At 41.4% G+C, this 21886-nt stretch overlaps 1 protein-coding gene across 1 annotated transcript in view; it reads right to left on the bottom strand.

Moving 5' to 3' along the window:
* Positions 1–21886, bottom strand: part of ARAP2 (ArfGAP with RhoGAP domain, ankyrin repeat and PH domain 2) — a 259491-nt gene that overhangs the window by 119816 nt on the left and 117789 nt on the right. The window contains exons 15-18 of the mRNA XM_083149954.1: positions 19736–19880; positions 9018–9120; positions 6382–6580; positions 2633–2696 (exon numbers count right to left, since the gene is read on the bottom strand). Of these exons, the coding sequence (XP_083006080.1) occupies positions 2633–2696; positions 6382–6580; positions 9018–9120; positions 19736–19880 (511 nt within the window). The remainder of the gene's footprint in view (positions 1–2632; positions 2697–6381; positions 6581–9017; positions 9121–19735; positions 19881–21886) is intronic.

Below are 21886 nucleotides of genomic sequence, written 5' to 3'. Positions count from 1 at the left end.
AGAAATCGGTACACATACTGAAAGGGGCGTGGCCGTGGAAAAAGGGGGCGTGGTCATGGTAAAGGGGGGGGGGCGCAAGCCATGTTGGAGGGTATGCAGGTAACAGAGCCCTGGGGGGCATATGGCACCCTGACACCCTGGCCCAGCACCTGATGCAGCTCATGTCACATGGTGGCTTGGTGGGCTGCTGGCATATTAAATAAGTATATTTAATATACTTATTTAAAAAAATAAGTATATTAAATATGCTTATTTAATATGCCAGCAGCCCACCAAGCCACCATGTGACATGAGCTGCAAACAGGTGCGACATGATGCTGGATACTAGAAGACACCGCTGGAGTGATTTAGTGAGCCACCTACTTGCTGCACTCTGAATGAGTTCATCTCTGATGTGCCTTCTGTTACATATGACTGTGGCAGGCTCCGGACTGGGACTACGACCACTGCGTCCTCCTGGAGATCATCCCCCCTCATGCGCGCCGGGGCTGGCCACCGCATCCCGGACCCTCACAGAGATTCGCGCCCTCAGTTCTCTGTCTGCACGTCGTTCCCCTGAGTGCGGTGCTGGCACGTGATGTCATGACACCATGCAATGCACTCATTGGAGCGGAGGGGGAGAGGGGAGAGCCGGCGCACCACAGGGCAGCAAGCAGCAGGGCCCAGGAACTGACAGCGGCAGCCAGGAGGAGGAATGATTTTTTGCGGCGCACTGTAAGTTAAAGAAAAGCGGTACATTCGGTACAAACTGATTTTGCCGGTACAGACTGTTAAAAAACAGTACTGTACCGGCAAAATCGGTACAGTTGGAGGGTATGCCCTATGTTGGTTTGACAGGTCAAAATATTGGAACCTGGAAACAGATTGGGGGATGTCAATGAAGGACAGAATGTACATTTTCCGTCCTTCTCTAGCATGCACTGTGCCGCTAGCAACATCGCTAGGTGTGATGTGCAGCACATTAACGCTACAATAGCATTGCATATCGCAGCATACACACTGAGGGGTAGATGTATGAAGCAGTGATAAGGGAGGAGAAGTGATCAAGAGGAGAATTGGCCCATGCAACCAATCAGCACTGAAGTAACATCTGTAATTTGCATAATATAAAATTATACAGAGCAGCTGATTGGTAGCCATGGGTCACTGCTCCTCTGGCTCACTAATCACTGCTTCATACATCCACCCAAGTGTGATATGCCGGTCTGATATGCCCATGTGTGTCTGGCTTAACAGTGATTTATGGAAACAGTTCCCAATTTGAACAGAAGTGTCGGTTAAGGTAACTTTGCGACGTGTAAGATTTTTTGCTATTATATCCTATAATAATACAAGGCTCCTCACCTCTATGGGGAGATTTGTGTTTTGCGCGCCGGCAGCCACTAGATGGCATGTGACAGAGCAATCCAGGTGTTGCTCCTTTCAGGTGCGCACAGCCGCCAGCGCTGACACTACTGTCATGTTGCTTTCGGACCTGACACAGGGGATTATTCAGACCTGATTGCACGGCTGCTACTTTGCAGTCAGTCAAGATCTAGTTGCCGGGATTTTAACAGTCAGGATTCCGAGGTCGGTCTACTGCCCAGAGGTCATCCGGCATCCTTTCAAATGCCTGGGCATACCTACATTTTCTCTGACCCTCCCAGAAAACAGCCTGTCACCACCCACAAACGCTGGCTTCCTGTCAATCAAATTGCATATGGCCAGCGAGTAGCAGGGTGGCAGGATTTGTGCATGCATACTACTAACCTTACTCATGCGCAGTTTTTTTGATTATCACCCAGCCTGTGAATTTGCGTCCATGCAATCAGGTCTGAATTACCCCCACAGTCAGATGTATGTGGTCCCTGGGCCGACAATGACTAGGTCGACAGCCACTAGGTAGACCACTAATGGTTGACAGTAACTAGGGCGTCACCTAAGATTGGGTGACATTCCCTAGGTCGACATTGGCAGAAGGTCAACACAAGCTTAAGGTCAAAATGGACACGGTTGACATGCCAATGTCGACATGAGTTTTTCACGTTAAAAAAAAAAAGATTATTTTCACACTATTATATTCTAGTGGGCATAGACTGGGTATATAATAGTGTGCCGAGCGCATGGTGAGGGCAGCGAGCTATGCGAGGGGATGCGGCACGCTTATACAGCGTCCATGTTTATGTATGTCGACATAGGTTACAAAAACCCGTGAAAAATTTAAAGTTGACCGTATTCATGACGGCCTAAAGCAGGCATGTCCAACGTTGGCCCTCCAGATGTTTTGAAACTACACATCCCAGCATGCTTTGCAATAGTTTTAGCATTCTCTAATAGCAAAACTGTGGCAAAGCATGCTGGGATGTTTAGTTTCCCAACATCTGGAGGGCCAACGTTGGACATGCCTGGCCTAAAGCTTGTGTCGACCTTCTGTCAATGTCGAAATAGGGTATATATCGATTATTCTTAGGTGGCGACCTAGTCAGTCGACCATTAGTGGTGGACCACTGGCTGTCTACCCAGACATGGTCTTCCATCTAAACCATAACCATAGTCAGAATAGTTCTCTGATTTAGAACATCTGTATTGTCGTCTGCATGTTTTATTTACTCTCCCGCAGACTATTGCTGAATTCATTCAGTGGAATCATTACCTTCCATTTTCAACCAGCAGAACAACATTTCTCTTTTCTCCATTTATCACAGACGAGCTCCTTGCTGGAAAACAAACAAGCTGCAAGTTAGTCATTAACAATAATAGCGAAGTATCACAATACCTCTGCCATAGTCATATTGGAAGCACAAACACTTATAATATGTACTACAGTTACCTGTATGTGATTTTTACAACACAATATTTGATTTATCTCTACAGGTCGGTGTTATGTGCGTGGCAACAGAAATGTCTGCACCTCTAGCATTGTGCTACACTGTAGGTGAAAAGTGTCTGTGCATCACCATTTGTCATATGCAAGCGTGGGATATGTGTCTTTCGTGTGTTGAGCCGAACTTGGTTTAATTAAATTACCGTGCATAAAGATTCAGCTTGTTTTGCTTTGGCAACTGTGTGCTGTAATGTCTGCCAAAAATGTGCCTATAGTGTTCAATTAAATGAATAGACTCCTGCTCAGCACAACATAATGACTCAAAAAGCAGTTTACAAAGTGCAGATTAATTTTTGTGGTATTGACGTTCTTTCCTTAAACTTTTTGTGTGTTGGCCAGAGCACCGTCACTAAAGGGAGTGCAGACCGCAGAGTTCTACCGCTCTGTACTATGCGTGTCGGCATGACTACATACAGAGGCCCATGGGTGTTTGGTGCCCTGGCTTTAAAAAAGTACAAACTGTACACGCATTCATTTTAGTTATTATATCAACATTAAGGAATAGATGCAATAATAATAACAACAACAACAACAACAACAACAATAATAATAATAACAATAATAATAATAATAATAATAATAATAACAACAAAAACATATGTATAACCCTGTATAGAAAAGTCTACTTTTGGGGGTAAATTTACTAAGATGGGAGTTCTATTGAAGATGAGACATTGCCCATAGCGACCAATCAAAATCTACTTCTTATTTATTAAACACCTTCTAGAAAGATAATAAAAAGATAATAGATAAAATCTGAATGGTTGCCCATAGCAACATCCCATCTTTAATGGAACTCCCATCGCAGTAAATAAACTATGGATGGCCATCATTTCCATTGCCATCGATGGTTTCCATCGATGGCAACAGTGCAACTGGGCATCGATAGTGTTAAGCTATGCAATGGATGACAATCAATGTTTTTGCCATTTGGACCAATCAAAACATGTGAGAGGGGCTTCACGGGTGTCAGGGACGGAGCTATCCATGAAAAATTAGCGAAACATTGGTTTTGCTGTGACACTGATCGGAGAGTAGCAATCTGGTCGCCCCCCCCCCCCCCCCCCCCCCCAACATTGGCCAGAAACCCTCAATGATTTTGAATCATCGCTGGTTGATGGTCATCCCTAAAATAAAGTAAACCCCTTGGAGTCTTATGTGGGTCGCAACTGGTATCCTTGTTCTGAAGAGTTACATTCAGTACTATTTTTCTAGAAAAATAGGCTCAGGAACTCCGGGTCTGGGGGTGGGTTGATGAAATAAAAATAGAGATAGACGAGAGAGAGAGAGAGAGAGAGAGAGAGAGAGAGAGAGAGAGAGAGAGAGAGAGAGAGAGAGAGAGAGAGAGAGAGAGAGAGAGAGAGAGAGAGAGAGAGAGAGAGAGAGAGAGAGAGAGAGATGTAGAAACGAAGGCATTCACAGGGGACTTTAAAATAAAACTTCTGTTATGGAAAGTACATTCTGGGCCAGAACAGGTTCAGGGACCCAGTTCCTGATGATGTCATAATTAATAAGAGGTTCAGGAACTGAGTTCCTGCTAGTTCCTGCAGAAAAATAGCATTGGTTACATTTATTCTGAAGCGCCTGCACAGGAGGTCCCACATACAGTAGCAAGGTTCTCCTTAATACAGGCAAGAAGGTAGGATTGGATTGCTTTGAAAAGCTGGTCACAATGTTTAGGTTATGAACATCCAAATAACATATGAACAAAGGCCTCAAATGGAACTTAAAAGCACATCTCAGGCGAGTGCCTGTAATTGTGAAATACAACTATAACAGTCCTAATTCAGAATAGATTTATGAGAGAGACTAAAGGGTTGGTACAGGTCAGACATACTTCATTTGTACAGAACCACCCACACAGCCAAGGATCTTGGCAGTATAATGCAAGTGATTTCATACACAGGACATATATTGTCGTGTCATGTTATGTATATGGAAAACAGAGGATACAAGCCTATTGTTTATGAAAGGAATTGATATAAAGAAGAAATAGCCTTCAAAAAGCTGCTGTACCTTGAAACCCAAACATGCCCAGAGAGCTTTTGTAAGTCCTTTACAACATCTAGTGCTCAAAAGATCAAAGAAGTTTCATAATGATTACATTGAGAGATACGGTTAATACTAAGGTACAGCATGCTAAGGTAGGATTCAGTATGAAATCCCAGCGGTCGGGATCCCGGCAATAAAAATCCCGACGCCGAAATCCCGACCGCCGAAATCCCGACAAGTGGGGGGCATGGATCGCCCCTCCTTGGTGGCTCGCTACGCTCGCCACGCAGCGGGCCCGGTGCCTCGCTACGCTCTGCACGCTAATTTATCCTCCCTCCAGGGGTGTCGTGCACACCCACGGAGGGAGAAAGTGTCGGGATTTCAGTGGTCGGGATTTCGGCGGTCGGGATTCCAGCGTCGGGATTCTGAACGCCGGGATCCCAACCACAGGGATTTAAACTGTATCCCTCTAAGGTATTATCCAGTGTTTGGCACATAGCCACAAACTTTAACTGGTTTTAGTTTGCCATATATTCATTCAACCTGCTCACCGGCAGCTTTGAAAAGTTTAGTGTCTGTATTCAAGAGTGAGACTGGCCTATAACTGAAACAGTTAGCTGAAACCTTAAGGGGCTTGGAGATCCCAATTATAGGAGTGAGTAGTGTCAGGATGAACTTTTCCCGCTGTGGAATGTAAGTGATACCTGTGACACCATGACAGAACATCACAAAACTATCTTCCATAAGTGGCCTGTTTGGCTGTGGACAGGGCCAAAAAATTTGGACAATGCCCACTTATCTAAAAAATGTTGGAAAGCACTAACATCGGAAGTTTCACCAGGGTCAGTTTTGTGCAGCACAGATGGTGTAATGGTCTTTAGTTCGCTTCCTACCATGGCTCTTACTGCGCAGAGTTTGTATATTCTCCCCGTACTTGCGTGTGTTTCCTCCGGGTACACCAGTTTCCTCCCACAAACCAAAAATATACTGGTAGGTTATTTGGCTCCAAATAACAAAATTTATCCTAGAATGTCTGTGTGCGTGTGCATGTGGTAGGGAATATAGATTGTAAGCTCCACTGGGGCAGGGACTGATTTGAATGTTCAAATGTTCTCTGTAATAAGGGAGTCATAAAATGATTGAATGGTGCTGGCTAAAACTGCACGTTCCCTGATATCTGCAAACAATACAGAAGCATTTCTGTTAAGCTCTCTTATGGGAACAAGCCCATTACATGATCACATGGACAGGACACAAGAATACCTGCTTCTTCACTAGTGATAAACTGTGATGCAAAAGTAAAAGGTCCAGCAAAAATATATATATATACAGTATATATATCGGAGCTTGAAAAAGATAAATTAAATAGACCGAAACGTCACTTGACATTACCGTCTCCTGCCTCTGTTTTTGATTAAGTCCTGTGAGTGCCCCCGCTTCCCCCCTGGTTATTTATATATATATATATATATATATATATATATTTATTTATTTATAACACACAATTATAGTGTATATTGACATACTAAGTTCCTGCAGTTTCTTCAGTTCTATAACTTCTCCTTTAATATTCTCTTGTGTGTTGCTGTAGTGCAGGCGGGCTTTCTCCAAGGCAAAACAACCTTCTTTCCAGTCCATGAGACTATAGGAGTCTTTGTAATGTAAATATCCAATTACATCAAACTCTAACTCTGTTAACTTTTCCTCTACAGTAGGAACAAAATTCTGCAAAAATAAAAGTATAATAATGAATATTATTTATTTTCTGTATTGATGTTACTGACACCAATAAGTTCTGTACATATTCAGCACTTTGCAATAGTGATCAAATGTTCGAAAAGACAAAAACGAAAACAAAAAAATAAGTAGACAAAACACTCTTGTACTAAATGCACCCAACTAAAAAAGTGTAATTACCTCAAAATTATCATTCCTTCAGCACTGTTATTTTTTACCATAGTTGATTGGGCATGACGATATGTGACGGCTATGCTACAGATCTTGGAACTGATGATTTGTATGTACAGTAGGGTCAGGTTGCTTTAGGCTGCTACAAGGGAGGATTAGGGGGGGTTGGGGGAGAGGGTTGGGGTGCCCGGGGCTGCCACCAGAAATTGTGGGGACCAGGACTGACAAAACCCACCACCGCACTCACAAAGAATCTAACCAGCCTCAACCCTCAATGTTTCATAGGCTACAGCTTCTTAGAGAAACGCCAGCATCACCCTCCCCATATTTACAGTATATACTGGACAGGCGGCCCCCCTCAATATTTACTTACCGGGCGGGTGGTACTCCTCAATCAGGATGTCTGTGGTGGCTCCGGGTGGCACGGCATGATGTCATTACGCCACGCGGTTGGGGCTTTCTCTGAGGGTTCCCAGCTCCTGCTGGCCACTGAACTGCCTGTGCCTGTGTCAACGGCAGCAGGGCAGGCACTGAATTACCAATAAAGGGGGCTGTGTGTGTGTGTGCGGCGCAGCCCCCAACTGTTGAGGCAACCCGCGGCAGCAGGTGTGACTGTGTCAGGGGGGTTCTGGCAGTCGTGCAGGCTGCGGGGAAAGCTGCGGGGCCCTATAGCACCCCCCTGATGGCGGTCCTGAGGGTGCCTGAAGCTGGCCATACATCTACAGATTTATTGTCAGATCTGGCTGGTTGGAACAAAAACCTGGAAAACTGACAAACTGTCATTCACATACTACCAGGTTTTTGTTCCAACCAGCCAGATCTGACAATCAATCTGTAGATGTATGGCCAGCTTAAGGAGCCCATATTGGAATGCCAGGGTCATTCTTATAACTGCCGGCATCCTCACTGCCGGGATATTAAATAACAGTATCTGTTGGAATGTTTTAGGTGCCCATCCTACTATTTCTCTCCATATTGCAGGGGTTCCTGATGTTAATACCTTCTATAATTGTTGTTGTTCTTTAAAATATCTAAAAATGAAATAGCCTAATTAAGGCTTCTACACATTCCAAGATAATGATTGTATGCATTACTAATTAACATGCCCTTTGGGCTAAGGAATTAAAATATGTGGATTAATACAGATAGAGCCAGCCTCAATCATCCTGTCCCCAGGGTACCAATCGCCGCAGTGCACCGGGGATTCTGCAATTACATGGCAGAGATATATATTCTAAGAAAAGCACATGAGAATAGAGGGCCCTGCTTGTAAGAGATTACATTCTAAAGGATTTATGTTTGGGTGCCACAAGCACTGGTTTTGCCTATTACATTGACCATAAATAATTTGAATTGGTCCTGAACCATCAACCCAGGGCACCCCTGCAAGTGCTCTACGGCACTGGGTGCCACATCACACAGTTTGTTGACTGTTGACATATACATTGTTGATCTATCATATCAGGGTCGAAACTAGGAATTCTGGCACCTGGGGAAAACAAGTAAATTAGTGAACCCCCCCCCCCCCCCCAAAAAGTCATAGTTCCTTTGATGCTGAAAGGAAGGTAAGACCCAGGCCACACAGTGCAGCGGTGCAAGTACAATTCTTTCTTGGTGGTACTGAAATGGCCATGGTCACATGTCATGGGGGAGCGTGGTCACAGAAATAGAGGGGAGTGGCTACATTACAATAGGGGTGTGGCCACCTTTTGCTACACGCCGTAATGCCCATTACACATGACGCCACACACTGTACTACCCATTACACATGATGCCACACATCGTACTACCTATTACACATGACGCCACACACCGTAATGCCCATTACACATGACACCACACACTGTACTACCGATTACACATGACGCCACACTCCGTACTACCCATTACACATGACAAAATAAAAAAATAAAAACTATACAATAGTCTTTTTGGAAAACTCCTCTTCATGCATGTGCCATACTGTCATGTTCTTTGAACTCATTATTGCCTGGCTAATACTCTCCTAATTTGTAGCCCTAATTATATTACATTAGCAATTTTCTATGCAATTTTTGTGTATATTCCCGTTAGGCATTTTTTTTTTTTTAAATGAAAAAAAATAAAAAGAAATTGCATATTATGTAGATTACTTTAAAAATAAATAAATTAAAAACTTTCAAGCTGGTTCCTTTGAGAGCTTACAGTTAACAACGCCAATTTATTTAATGCTAATGCCTTAGGCTTAACTTTATCAGATAATTATCAGCGGTACCTTAGATATTGCCTTGGCCCATTCTCTCTGAGACTCTGCATTTTCAGCTCCAAAAAGAAACATACGTTCTGACAATAAGAAGATCTCAAAAGTAGAAATGGCCCTAGAGCAAACAGAAAGAAAACAGTTGTATTTAGATTGTATAATCTAATGTAGCCCGAGGCTTAAATCCCTTTAATAGCAATTGCTATTTCATGCCCTGGTAGAATACTGTGAATGAAGAGAAAATTGCTTATAATATCTGATATATTGAAACTTTGAAAAATATAGGTATTTAGAGAAACTTCTAGTACTTTTATTTCGCACTTGTGACACCTCACAAATATCCTGTCTTATTGGCTTCTTGAAGCCTATAAAAACAATTATATTTAATTCCCAGCATAGACTTCTCGCAAATAGTCAATAACCACTAAGAGGTTTTTGTTTTTTTTACTGAACGCCTATTTGTACTCGCAATTTATTTGATACAATTATTTTATAGATTTACAGCTCATCTCCTAAAGCTATTTAAAAATACCATTGCCATAAAATACTGTTAGATTATTGTTCTGGCAAAAACTTTGAAATAGAGACGCTTTCCATTTTTTTTAATATTATTTAAATTAATATAGTGTTGTCTTCAATATAATGATAATTGCTGTTTAGATTTTTTTTATTATTATTATTATTTTTTTTTTTTAACTCCATGCAAAGAAATATGTGTTCAATCAGTTAGACTCCAGAGTATAGTGCACTGGTAGAATAAAAATGTAATAGAGATTAATGTGATCAATTTTGTTGGCATTCTTTGCACTCCAGCAGTAAGATTTGATAGGGAGAATTAATGTAACGGAATTAGTGAGATAGCATCTACATCACTTCTGAAAAGAAAAGTATTACTAACACTGCATAGCATAAAACATTTAAAAGGCAAAAAGTTCCAATGTATTTGTAACAAGAGGACTAGGAATAAAAAATATTTTATTCTGTGAAAAAAACAAACCGCAGGCTGGTTTTTTATATGCATTTTCAACGAGTACCTTCAAGTAAATTGGCAGTTTGACATGTGCTATATTAGTAATTACCTTTAAAATAAAAATACACTTAGTTATGTTTTAAAAGGGTCTCTCAAGCAAATTACATGAGCTAAATAGATAGCTCTTGCTGTGTTCCATTGATCATGTTAAAAGCAATCCATTTTAGTTAAAACTAATTATTTGTTCGGTTGAAAACAGAAGCATTTTATTGTGTCCATTAACAGAACATTATTCTGATTGCTGCCCTTTTAAGCTATGGTTCAAGGTAGACGTGATCCATTTTTCCGAGAAACTTTTACATTTTATAGTAATGGATGTACTAGGTGTATTCATAGAGAAGGCAAGATTTTTTTTTATATTTTATTCCAAATTATTTTTTCTTCAAAGTATCTAGACAGGCTACTGTCTTAAGACTCAGCAGGCAGTGCACTATGTTACTGAGAACCATTATTCAAGAACCAATAAGGTTTTTGATTATTTATTAAGAGCATTGGTGAAACTTTGCAAATAATAAATTACACAAATGAATACTGAAAGTATAATCAGGTGCAACCTTCAAAAAATTAATTATTAAATAAATAATAGTAATGATAATAATAATTTGATTTTAATGATGATAATTTAATTTGATGATAAAACATCGGAGAGATGGTCAGGTACTGATAAAATACATAGCAGCAATAGTATATGGCAGCACTGATACATATACTATTGCTGCTATGTATTTTATCAGTACCTGACCATCTCTCCGATGTTTTATCATGTTTTTATGAAATGACACCTTTCTTTTAAGTATATTCATCTTTTCTCTTAATATCAGAATTGTGTATATATAGCGTACACCCTCATATGCCGGAGCGTAGTTGGAACGCATCCGCATAGTGAGGTGAAACGCACAGCCATGTTTTTTTACTTTAGAGGCGGAAGTGTTATCTCCTGGCGCCGGCGTCACCGGTGATGCGCTCCAGTTTGATTGGACGACGCGCACCGCCCTTTCTGTGACGCGCGCCGCACCTAGAGGTGTGATAACACGGCCCTCCCTCTTTACAATGTAGAAAGCACGTAGAAATACGTGTGATGATACGCGTTATGCGCTTCCCATACACAGATGGAACGCACGGCCATTTGCTAAGAAATGATTGGCCACTTTGAGTTTTGACCCTCACCATCACCTGTATTTAAGGAAGTCATATACTGTTAGTTAACACGCTACTGAGGAAGGACCTAGTGTCCGAAATGCATTTGGCGTTTGTTGCCTAACCTATCAAAGGACTTTCTGTGCGGACATTCGAGAACCCAGCTCTCCCCAGTTTCCGGACCTGGTGGTATCCTGTTTCTTGGATTGTTTCCCTGGCACTCCAGTCCTGCTTTTGAGCGTTTTATTGAAGCTTTTATTATCCCTACAAATTGTAAGTGCACATCCCTATTAAACTTCATGTTTTAAAAAAGTTATGCACTATTTTCTTTTTCTGTGTCATTTCATATCCAAATTGGGAGGACGTTACCATTGGAGGATCTTAGAATCTTTGTGAAATCCCACTCATTGTGGAATCCCATTGGTGACATTCCATGACTCTCTTGTGTGTCTTTTTTAGTACACAGTGACTATTTTTTATGAGAACTGCACACGCGCTAATTGATCAGTTTTTCCTTTTTTTGCACATATTCTATACCAGGTGGTCATTGAATGTCACCTTAAACTGTTTATAAGCTGCATTGTGTATCGTGCGCACCCAATCACTTGGTTCCTTTTCTTTGTTAACCATTCGATCTTAGTAAATTTCCCCGATAGTGTCAGGATATGCTTTTGCTGACCTTGTGAGATTAGGTGACCTGTCCACACATGAAACTCTATGGAGTAATATTTCAACATTCTGCCAGAGTCTCCTGTGCAAAATGATGCATTTTCTTTGTATTTTATACTGCACATCAGCATATATCTGTAAAAATGGCGCTGGTTCCATTATGCTGGTTGTTTCTCCAGTGGAGGTGGAAAAGCATGGGAAGCACTGGTCACAGTTCTTTCCCTTATGATACGATCAAACATTTTCAGCCCCAAGTCCGAGTGACCCTTAAGCTGGCTGTTTGAGTTACAGAAACACTTCTACACTCTTGTTGCGATGAGTAGGTGACTATGCGGGTTGTGTATGATTGGTCGACAGTTATCATGTCCACGTTCATCATGTCTATATGGATAATATGTCAACATAATAAATTGTTGACAAACAGGGGATGAGTTCCACCAGAGAATTCTCAGCAGCAGCATTCCACTGAGTATTTTTCCCATTATCCCAAATCCTAATCCCTAACCCCCCACCCACCCACACAAACACATCTCAACCATTACCACTTCCTGCAACCTAATGCTAGCCCTACCGACAATACCTAATCCTAACATTTGGCATCCTCAAACTATCAATATTTTGCCTGGTGACAGTTCAGATGTCGACAATTTGAACATGTCAACATTCTGTGGGTGTCAACTTGGTGCCTTTTGACAGTTGGAACCACTTTGATATTTGAATGTCTACACAGTGGTATCGAAATTGTGAATATCGATTTGGTTACTGTCGACATTTTGACCAGATACCGACTTTGCTACAATGCAACCTAAAAGATATGGTCATCCGTCAATACGTACTGTAGGTATACAGATGATATAAAGTGTTATATCATGCAAGTACATTTATTTATATTATTCTTATTGTAATATCAGTGTGAGACAATGGGGGGAATGCATCAAACTTTCTAAAGATGATTTGAAGAAAAGTTGCCATAGCAATCTGATCTGATCATATCTATTATTTATGAAGCACATTCTAAAAAAATTTCACAGCAGCTGATTGGTTGCAATGGGCAACACCTCCACCTATTCTTTTCAGAAGGTTTGATACTGTATATTTTCCCCCAATGATTGGTATTGAAAGTTGTTTCTAAGTTCACCTACTTCTGAACTGATGCTGATTTTAGTTCTACCAGCTATACCCCTATTTATACTGTATTTTTCAACACACCCTGTACGTTACCTTGTAATTAGTTTTTTTGTTTGCTATGTACGGCGCTGCGGACACTTTGCTAAATGTACTTGTGCATATGTTTATGTTGTTTCTTCAAATTTCAGTTTGGAAACATTTGGTTTTACGGGAAAGCAATAAAATTATATTGGTATTATTAATGTCTCAATATATTAATGCAATATAAAAGTCATATAAAACAACAAAATAAAGTTCTGTGATTGTTTATGTTGTTGAAGAAAAGAAGAGTTGAAAAAAAAGTCACACAGTCACTTCATAAACAAGACTGGGTTCCGAAGTACAGTTTCACTCCATACAAATGAAGCAGTTTGTCAGTACTAAAGCAAGACACTGTACTGTAATATGGTAATGACGTGAATAAGGTGTTAAGAAGTTATGTTAATCACTTTACAAAATAAATAGTTTGTTTGCATCATTATAGCTGCCATTCTGACATATTATAAAGTCACGCATTTCTTAGTAGCTAATTTCAGATCATTTATAGCACATCACTAGACTCAGTAATTCACACTGTATTAATGATACAATAGGGTCTACTTTTTTTTTTTTATAAAGACTTGTATTCCATTTTATACTATTTTACAAAAATAAATTCAGTAGGTATCAGAGATATTTACTATCTTAAATTGGTTAATCCAGTTTGGACCATACATGTTATAATGCTAAAAATCATCACGTCAACATGGTCATTATGTCATCTTTGAAAATTTTGACATTCATTATGTAGACAGTGATGAAATGTTAATATGTTAGCATGTTGAAATGTTGTCCCTGGTGGGCCAGAGGTGACTTACCTCTTCCTGAGAGCATCAGCAGTTCCAGATGCATCTTCCTGGTCCGGTGGTCATGTGACAGTTCTGGTTCAGACAGTCAATCCTTTGATGTTCCAAGAAATATTTCCCTGCTGTCCCTAACCTTATTCTTTACCCCTAATGATCCGTCAAGTGTCTAGCTCAGTGGTTCCCAAACTTTTTTGAATCACGGCGCCCTAGAGTAACATAATCTTCTCTCACCGAACTCCTAGGCCAAAATATTCTCATTGATAATTTTTTTTAAAATATATTCAATTAAGTAAATTGTGTTTAGATTTCATCCTTAGGTTTAATGAAGTGGTGAGGGATAGGATTCAGTTTTGGGTTTCCACTTATTTTTATGATTGATAGCCATCAGCAGTGATTTCTCATATTATATTGATCATAAGTAATTTGAATTCGTCATGGACCACCAACCCCAGGCACTCCTGCAAGAGTTTCGAGGCACCCTAGTTTGGGAACCACTAGTACATTTTAACACTGTCGACGTCAAAACAGTTTACATTATGGTGTCGACATTCTGAATGTAGACATTGCTATTGGTGACCTTTTGACATCCCAATCAATCCAAATCGATTCATAGTTGCATCTTCTACTGTTAGTGTATTTGATTAACCTAGAGCAGAAAGGAATTGTTGCTGGAGTATGTTTTCCCTGACTCTATGTCCACTCTGGCTCTGGGATGGCATTTGGAATGGAAAGAGCTGATGGTGCTGATTCTCTCACTTAACATTGGTTTGGACATTTGTTATCTATCTATCTATCTATCTATCTATCTATCTATCTATCTATTTATTTGGATATATTACATTGTTTCCATAAATATAAGGGTAAAATAGACCTAAATGTCATGAAAATTATCCACACCAAGTTTTTGTCATTGATTAGTTACCGCAGTAGCTTCCATTTGGTAAAGAACAATATATGTACAGAGGATCTGGCATTTATAGTCCCCTTCTTATTGTCCGCCTGACACCCAAAGGGCCCAAAGCGAGGAAATACAATGGTTGGGGCTCATGATTAAGGGATCTGGATAGCAACAACAGAGGGGCTTGGCCAGTTGTAAGAGAGACCATGGTCCGCCTGCAAAGAACAGGGCCCCTTTATAAAGTGGGGAAAGAGTTGTATAAGCACTTCACACTTTGACTGGCAGGATGCCAAATTTATATATAGTTTCCATAAACATGATTCCCCAGAATACCTGTGGGACAGTCGCCCCTGCCTCTATCTATTGTATATCTGGATATTAGCTATTTATGTTAATAACTTTAGATTACTAATGTTGGGCAGATAAAAAACTTATGGAGGTTTGGCATTTAATGTACTAAATGTAATAGTGGCCCTTATTCTGATCGGTGCGGATATTCCCGCTTGCGTACGGGCCGCCGATGTTTATCGTCTGTGCATGTGCAGAGGTCACTCTGCGCATGTGCAGGCGGTTTCGCCGCATGGATTCTTTAGACGCCGCACAGGGGGCGTAGAGGGGCGTGAGGGGCTACTTAGCCTCATTACCCTATGCATACGCCCCGCGTTTCATGGGCGTTCCCATGCAAACGTGGGGCGTATGCATGGTAATGAGGCCGTGACGCGTGGGAACGGGGCGGGCATCTGACATCGCCGGATGTCAGCTGCCCGCCCCCATACAAGATTTCACACGGACAAGTGTCCGTGTGGTCTTGTGTTGCGGGACCTGGTGGAGCGTGCGGCCCTGCATTCGATGTTCAGCGACCATCGAATGCAGGGGCTGCTCCCACCATGGAGGAGGCGTATCCCCGTCCACATTCATGCGGACCGCCACATATCCGCATACGGACGGAGGTGGCGATCCGTACGGAAAGCGGGGATTCGCCAAGACGGACATCACCGCATATTTCTGATCGGGCCGCACCGATCAGAATAAGGGCCAGTGTGTGATTTTGGAGGATGTGCGATTTTTGAGGATGAAAACGGCAAAATTTGCACATTTTACGAAAACCGCACATGCAATAGTGTGCGAATTGCTGTAAAAATCACAGGTTTTGCCGTGACCAAAAATCTGACATCAAAGACCGCATCCAGAGGGTTTCCTGCTGAATATATACAATATGCTTCTGGCAGGTGAGTTTGACAGAAGCATGCACAGGCCATTGAGATCCGTGCATGCTTCATCTGGAACAGTTTTTAAATAGTTAAAATTAAAAATATCACTCTCCCCCCCTCTCCCCCAAGCATAACCAGCCCTGTGCTCATTTTATGCAAGGTCCCCCGGCCAAAGCATTACACAGTGACTGGCCAGGGCCCTTGGGGTAGTGAGGACCCTCCCAATAAAGGGTTCCCCCCCAGGCTACCCGAGGCTGAGGCTATCCCCAATACCCCTCTGCAGTGGGTGCTGGGTTTATAGTCTTTTTGTGTAAAAAATAAAAATAATTTTGGGTCCTGCTGTGAAACAATAAGTCCTAGCAAGCCTCCCCTGCATGCAGATACTTGGGGAACCACAAGTACCAAGTACCTGCATTCGGGGTATTAAAAAACACGCTGGGACTTGTAGTTTCACAGCACAATCAATACTAAAATAAAAACACATACACTTGAAAGTATAACTTTATTAACATACATGCACTCACACAACATACATACATACATACATACATACATCTATACATATACTCACCTATTTTGCCATGCAAATCGGTGCCTTTTTCCATAGAATCCACTAGGTACCTGTGGACAAAAAAATCCAAAACTCACCTACTTACATTGTAGATCACATCCTCTTCTGTTGATGTAGGCATCCATGGTTTAAAAAAAAAAAAAATAGTGACCCATACCACCGGACTGAGGAGCCGGATTTGTCTTTACACATGCCGCTCCTCCCCAAAATTGAAGGGGAATCCCACTGATGTCAGTTAGTGACATCAGTGGGACCTGATAGGCAGTTAGTGACCAATAGAAGGCTATGTTATGTAAATAACATGGGCTACTATGATGGGAACCAGCAAATCAGCCTGGCCGCAAAGTTAATTGAAGGGATCCCTTCAATTAACTATACGATCAGGCTGATTTGAACCTCACTACATTTGGCCCCCTATGTACAGGACAGCATCTGCCTGGATCCATGAAGAAGATGACCGTGCACCAAAATTAACCTATTTAATGCACATTGTTTGAGAGTGTATCTAACAAATAGTTAAAACTAAGGTAAGTGTTGAATTTACAATAAAAAGACATGTTGGGACTGTTACACCAATGCACTTACGAAAAAAAGCCAGACACAGGTACATTTATACTTATCAAAGTCTCTTTGATCCAACTGAAAGTTTATACATGTGAAAAGTATATTTTGGATTGATTTGAAGAAACTACAGTAAATGACTAAGACTTTGTGTTTTTCTTCATTCCATTCAGAATTAATGTACTTCAAAGAGTCAGGCTGACAACCTAAAATTTATAAACTTTTTAAAACACCTGCTAAAATAATAAATTGATAAGATTTAGCAGCACTGGGAATGACTAAGACATACAATTATACCCACTGTGTTCAGAAAAACATATTGTACTGTACTGAGCTAGCAGCAAATAGTAAGTCCTGCTTTTATAGTACCATCGCCACATGTTACTAGTAACACAAGTAACCACAATGACTTGATAAAAACTCCAATGAAACAGCAATAAAAGCAGACAGATCTTACTTTATAAGATAGTATGAGTAATTTAAACCCCAAAGTAGCTTTAATTCAACAAAAATTATAATTTTTCAGCATTTCTCAACATGACCTTCCCACACCTGCCCCCTTACCAACCTATTGGGCAGGCTATTATAAGGGGTAGGCTTTGTTATACCACAATAATAATACAGAACTCTCTTCTGCACTTAAATATATGATATTATGACATATCAGTGTTCCTGCATGGTCCCTGTGAGATACTGTAAGGCAGTGGTTCCACAACTTGGTGCCTAGGCATTCTGGGATACGGCGTGGCAAGGGTTCCATGTGTTGGTGGTCCAGGACCAATTTAAATTATTTCTGATCAATGTGATAGACAAAACCAGCGATAGTGACTGCCAATCATAAAGGGGTTTATTCTAGTTCATTCTTTCTGACAAAATCCTTCTTAGATGGACAAAACCATGTGCACTGCATGGGGGCAGATGTAACATGTGCAGAGAGAATTAGATTTAGGTGATGACAGGTAGGCACAATTTACTTAAAAAAAAAAAAATTCAACAAGACAAAATGCTATGAGAAATGCTAATACAGTACTTTAGGGAGCGTGATTCAATAGACATTAGAAACCACTGCTGTATGGGTTATATCAGGGTTACATCAGTCTCTTTACATTATTACTTTGATGTTTGATGTTCTAAGACAGTACAAAGACCAATGAAAATAAATCTGTAAACATGTTATTAAGATAGCCGCCTTCATATAAGGAACCCAAAAATGTAAAAAATATACACTAAATTAATCATTTAGCATTATTTTTATTTATTTACAATTAAAATATCTATACTTATCCTCCTATTATATCTGAAATGAACTCAATTAGAGAATCTACTTAGCCTCAGGGTTCACCACACAGTTAAAAGCTCTAGGTTTCTTGCTTAGAGCTATTCAATAAAAAAGCCTTATTCCAACATGTTTATCCATTGTAAAATGCGGTTTCAATGGGTTTCCCTGTACCTTAAACCTTAGTGGCACCTCTGTGATTTAAGATATTGGGAATAATGTGTCCGCAGGTCTTACTTGCCAACTTTCCTAATACCTGCTGGAGACTCCTGAATTTTCATGTAGTCTCATGCACCCCAGGAAGAGTGGGTGCCACTACCACATCCCACCCACTTCCTAGTGAAGTGGAAAGAATGGGAAGATAAATACCATGAATCATAAGTCAGTTGGAACCTATTCAAATATGTGAGAATTGTGGCATTGTACCATGAGGGGTGGGTCCTAAAATGCAATTATTCCAGCTTCATCCCATCACCGCCTACTTTCTTCTTCTCTCGAGGCTTCTTACAGAAAAGGAACCTTCAAATGTCAGTAAATACAGTATGCAAGTTTTGATATTGCCGAGTTATACAGGCAAATACCAGCAGAGGTTGAGTATAAAATCAAGCCTCTCGGGGTCCAAGCAGCCTGAAGACTGACCACAGAATCCCAATGGATACCGGTAACAATTTGAATGATACCCCTAACCCTAATCCACCCCTCCCACAGCCTAACCCTAACCACCACCAGCCAAACCCTAACTTCCCCCACTCCCGCAGCTTAACCCTAACTCTCCCCCTAGAGCCTAATACTAACTTCAAACCCAGTACTTACTGGCAGGATCTATCGGTATTCTGTCAATTGGGATTCCCAACTTCCAGGATTTTGATTGAATGCCACCAGCAAATGGCTCAATTTATGAACATCAAAGTTACTTAACCAAGGGTGTTGTTTTTTTTGTTTTGTTTTTTAAGTATTGCAGGCAGTAGTGGCTCCAAAGGTGAGGCTGCAGTCCAAAATTCAAATAGGGGAGAAACACCAACTGCAAGTGAGTCCTTATTGGCAGTTGCTGTGCCTCCCCTTTTTGAATTTTGAACTGGACTGCAGCCCATCCTCTGGAACAGGGACATCTGTACTCAGTGGTACATGTATATAAAATGCTAATGGTGGCAGTAGCTCAACAGCCGGTGACAGTATACTGCTTGCAGTTAGTGGTGAAGGGTGCTATAATAGCTTTATGAAGGTAAGCTAGGGGGTGAATAATCTAAATAATGATGTATAAAAAGTCCACTCATACTAGTTGGTTAATGTCATATTTGAATTACAAATTGTAATTATGTAGTGAAATTGAATGAAGGAACTATAGGTATAATATCTGCTCATACATACCATGAAGTCAGATTGAAATCTGATGGGTGGACTACCAAACACAGAGCTTCACTTAAATCAATACAACCCTCTGGCGTGGAATCATTTTCATCTTCGTAATAGCGCAGAAGACTGTTGTCTATGGTACACCACCATTTCTTCATTTCTAATATAAAACAGTAACAAAATACAAGATTGACTCAGAATTGACTCAGAATGTGACAGTTGAAAAACACTAAGATCTTGCTACTGTTTAGGGTGTTTGAGTGTGAACAAATAATTAAATGCGGCCTATAAAAGCTTCTATTATCCAAACCACATACCTCATTATTTGCAGTATTTTAAAGCATATACAGATGTAGTCACGTTCAACGTTGCCCAGACAATCACCATGTGCAACTCCCTTGACAACTGGCTTGATGCCAAGTGTGTGCGTCTTATTCGCTTCCACAGCTTATTAAATGCATTGAGCATCAATATAGCAGTATGGTGATTCTGCGCCATGGGTGCAAAATGAGTGAAACTATTGGACACGATGTGTGCCCAAATGAAAAGGAGATTTTTGTAGCGGCGTTGTATCTAATTACAGTGGGTTATTGTGTTTGCTGATAGATGGCGTGGCGTTTTTCCCAATTGTGCACGTGTAGTGAATGACTTTGCCTCAGTTTCTTTATTCCTGGAAAGTTGTGTTTCACGCTCGGATGCATGATGGATTCCTCCAGTTCCTCCGTTGTTATCCAGTTTCTATGCGCAGGAGGCGAGTATGGTTGTGGAATGTATATCAGGGTGAAGGCAGTGTATGGAGAGCAGTGTCTCGCACATTGCACCATATTCCGGTGGTGTCAGTGTTATGAGGTAGGAAGCCAAAGCATCAAGGACATGCCACTGCCCGGCAGGCACACATTGACACCAACCCCCCACGATTTCGGCTGTTGAGGATCTTATTCGTCAGAATCACCACACGTGAATTTCCCACTGCTTCCATAAACCTAAAGCACAGTGGGCGGGATATACTAAGGGAAAAATGCAGCAAAACGGGGGTTTACCGCATTTTTCCCTTAGTACATCCCGGCTACCTTTGGGTGGCGATACCCTATAGAAGCATATGGGCTTCTTATCGCCGCAGACACCGACCCAACTCTGAGTCCCGTCCTCCATCAAACTCCTCCTCCCCCTAGCAAAATATCACAGCCGGAGGTCCTTCTGGCTGCAGGGGGAGGAGGAGGTGGCGGGGACAGTCGCTTCCCGTTCTGGCGGGAGAACTTGAAAAGGGAGAGATCAGGGTTGTGATGGAGACCCCCCGCACACCACGTTATAGATGTTGCAGGGTGCCTTTGTCACCGCATTGGGATGCTAGTCGCATACGTTAGTACATATGCAATAGCATCGCTGCGGTAGCGCAACAAGGGGCGGCAATGTATTTTAAAAAAGCATCCACGTTGGAGGGAAGAGAAGAACGGGCCCTAGAAGAGCCTCGTACATTTAAATCTTTAGCCCACATCCCTTGGTATCCTGCCTGAAAAAATATAAAGGACCTGATTCAGAGGCGCATTGAAACCGCATGCAATGCCGATGTTCACGTAGTCGTGCCATTATTATATGCTACTGTACATGTGTTCCCGAGTGGATGCACAAACATGATGTGATTCAGACATTAGGCCAGATGCACCAAGCTTCAAAAAGTGATACAGTGGAGAGGGATAAACTACCAGCCAATCAGCTTACATATATCATTCCTAAACCCGGTCTGTGACATGACAATTAGGAGCTGATTGGTAGTTTTATCACTCTCCACTTTATCACTTTTTAAAGCTTGGTGAACCTGGCCCATTATCAGAAAGGGGGTCAGCAAATATATGGGAGTGACTGGGAGGAGACCTGAAGTGAACGCAAGATAATCCATCTCAGAAGCATATCATGGGAGTGTCACAAGCGTGCCAGTGTCAGAGTCTGAGTCTCAGGTGCAAAGTCTCTTCTATGTTCCATGTTCAGATGAAAACACTGCCCCTGCCATAGTGCTTGGTTCAAACGCCCATTGTGATTGCAGTGCTGTGCCGCTGGTGGAGTGTCTAGTATGTTACTGCATATAGTGGGAAATGTACATTCAGCAATAGGCAGTTCACAAGGGGAACACTGAAACTAGCATGTGCATTTTATGGCTCTTGTAGCTCC

Source organism: Crinia signifera, chromosome 1, assembly GCF_055691185.1.
Source record: "Crinia signifera chromosome 1, ASM5569118v1, whole genome shotgun sequence".
Taxonomy (NCBI): Eukaryota; Metazoa; Chordata; class Amphibia; order Anura; family Myobatrachidae; genus Crinia; species Crinia signifera.
The sequence above is the reverse complement of the archived record's forward strand: the minus strand, read 5'-3'. Positions and strand labels throughout refer to the sequence as shown.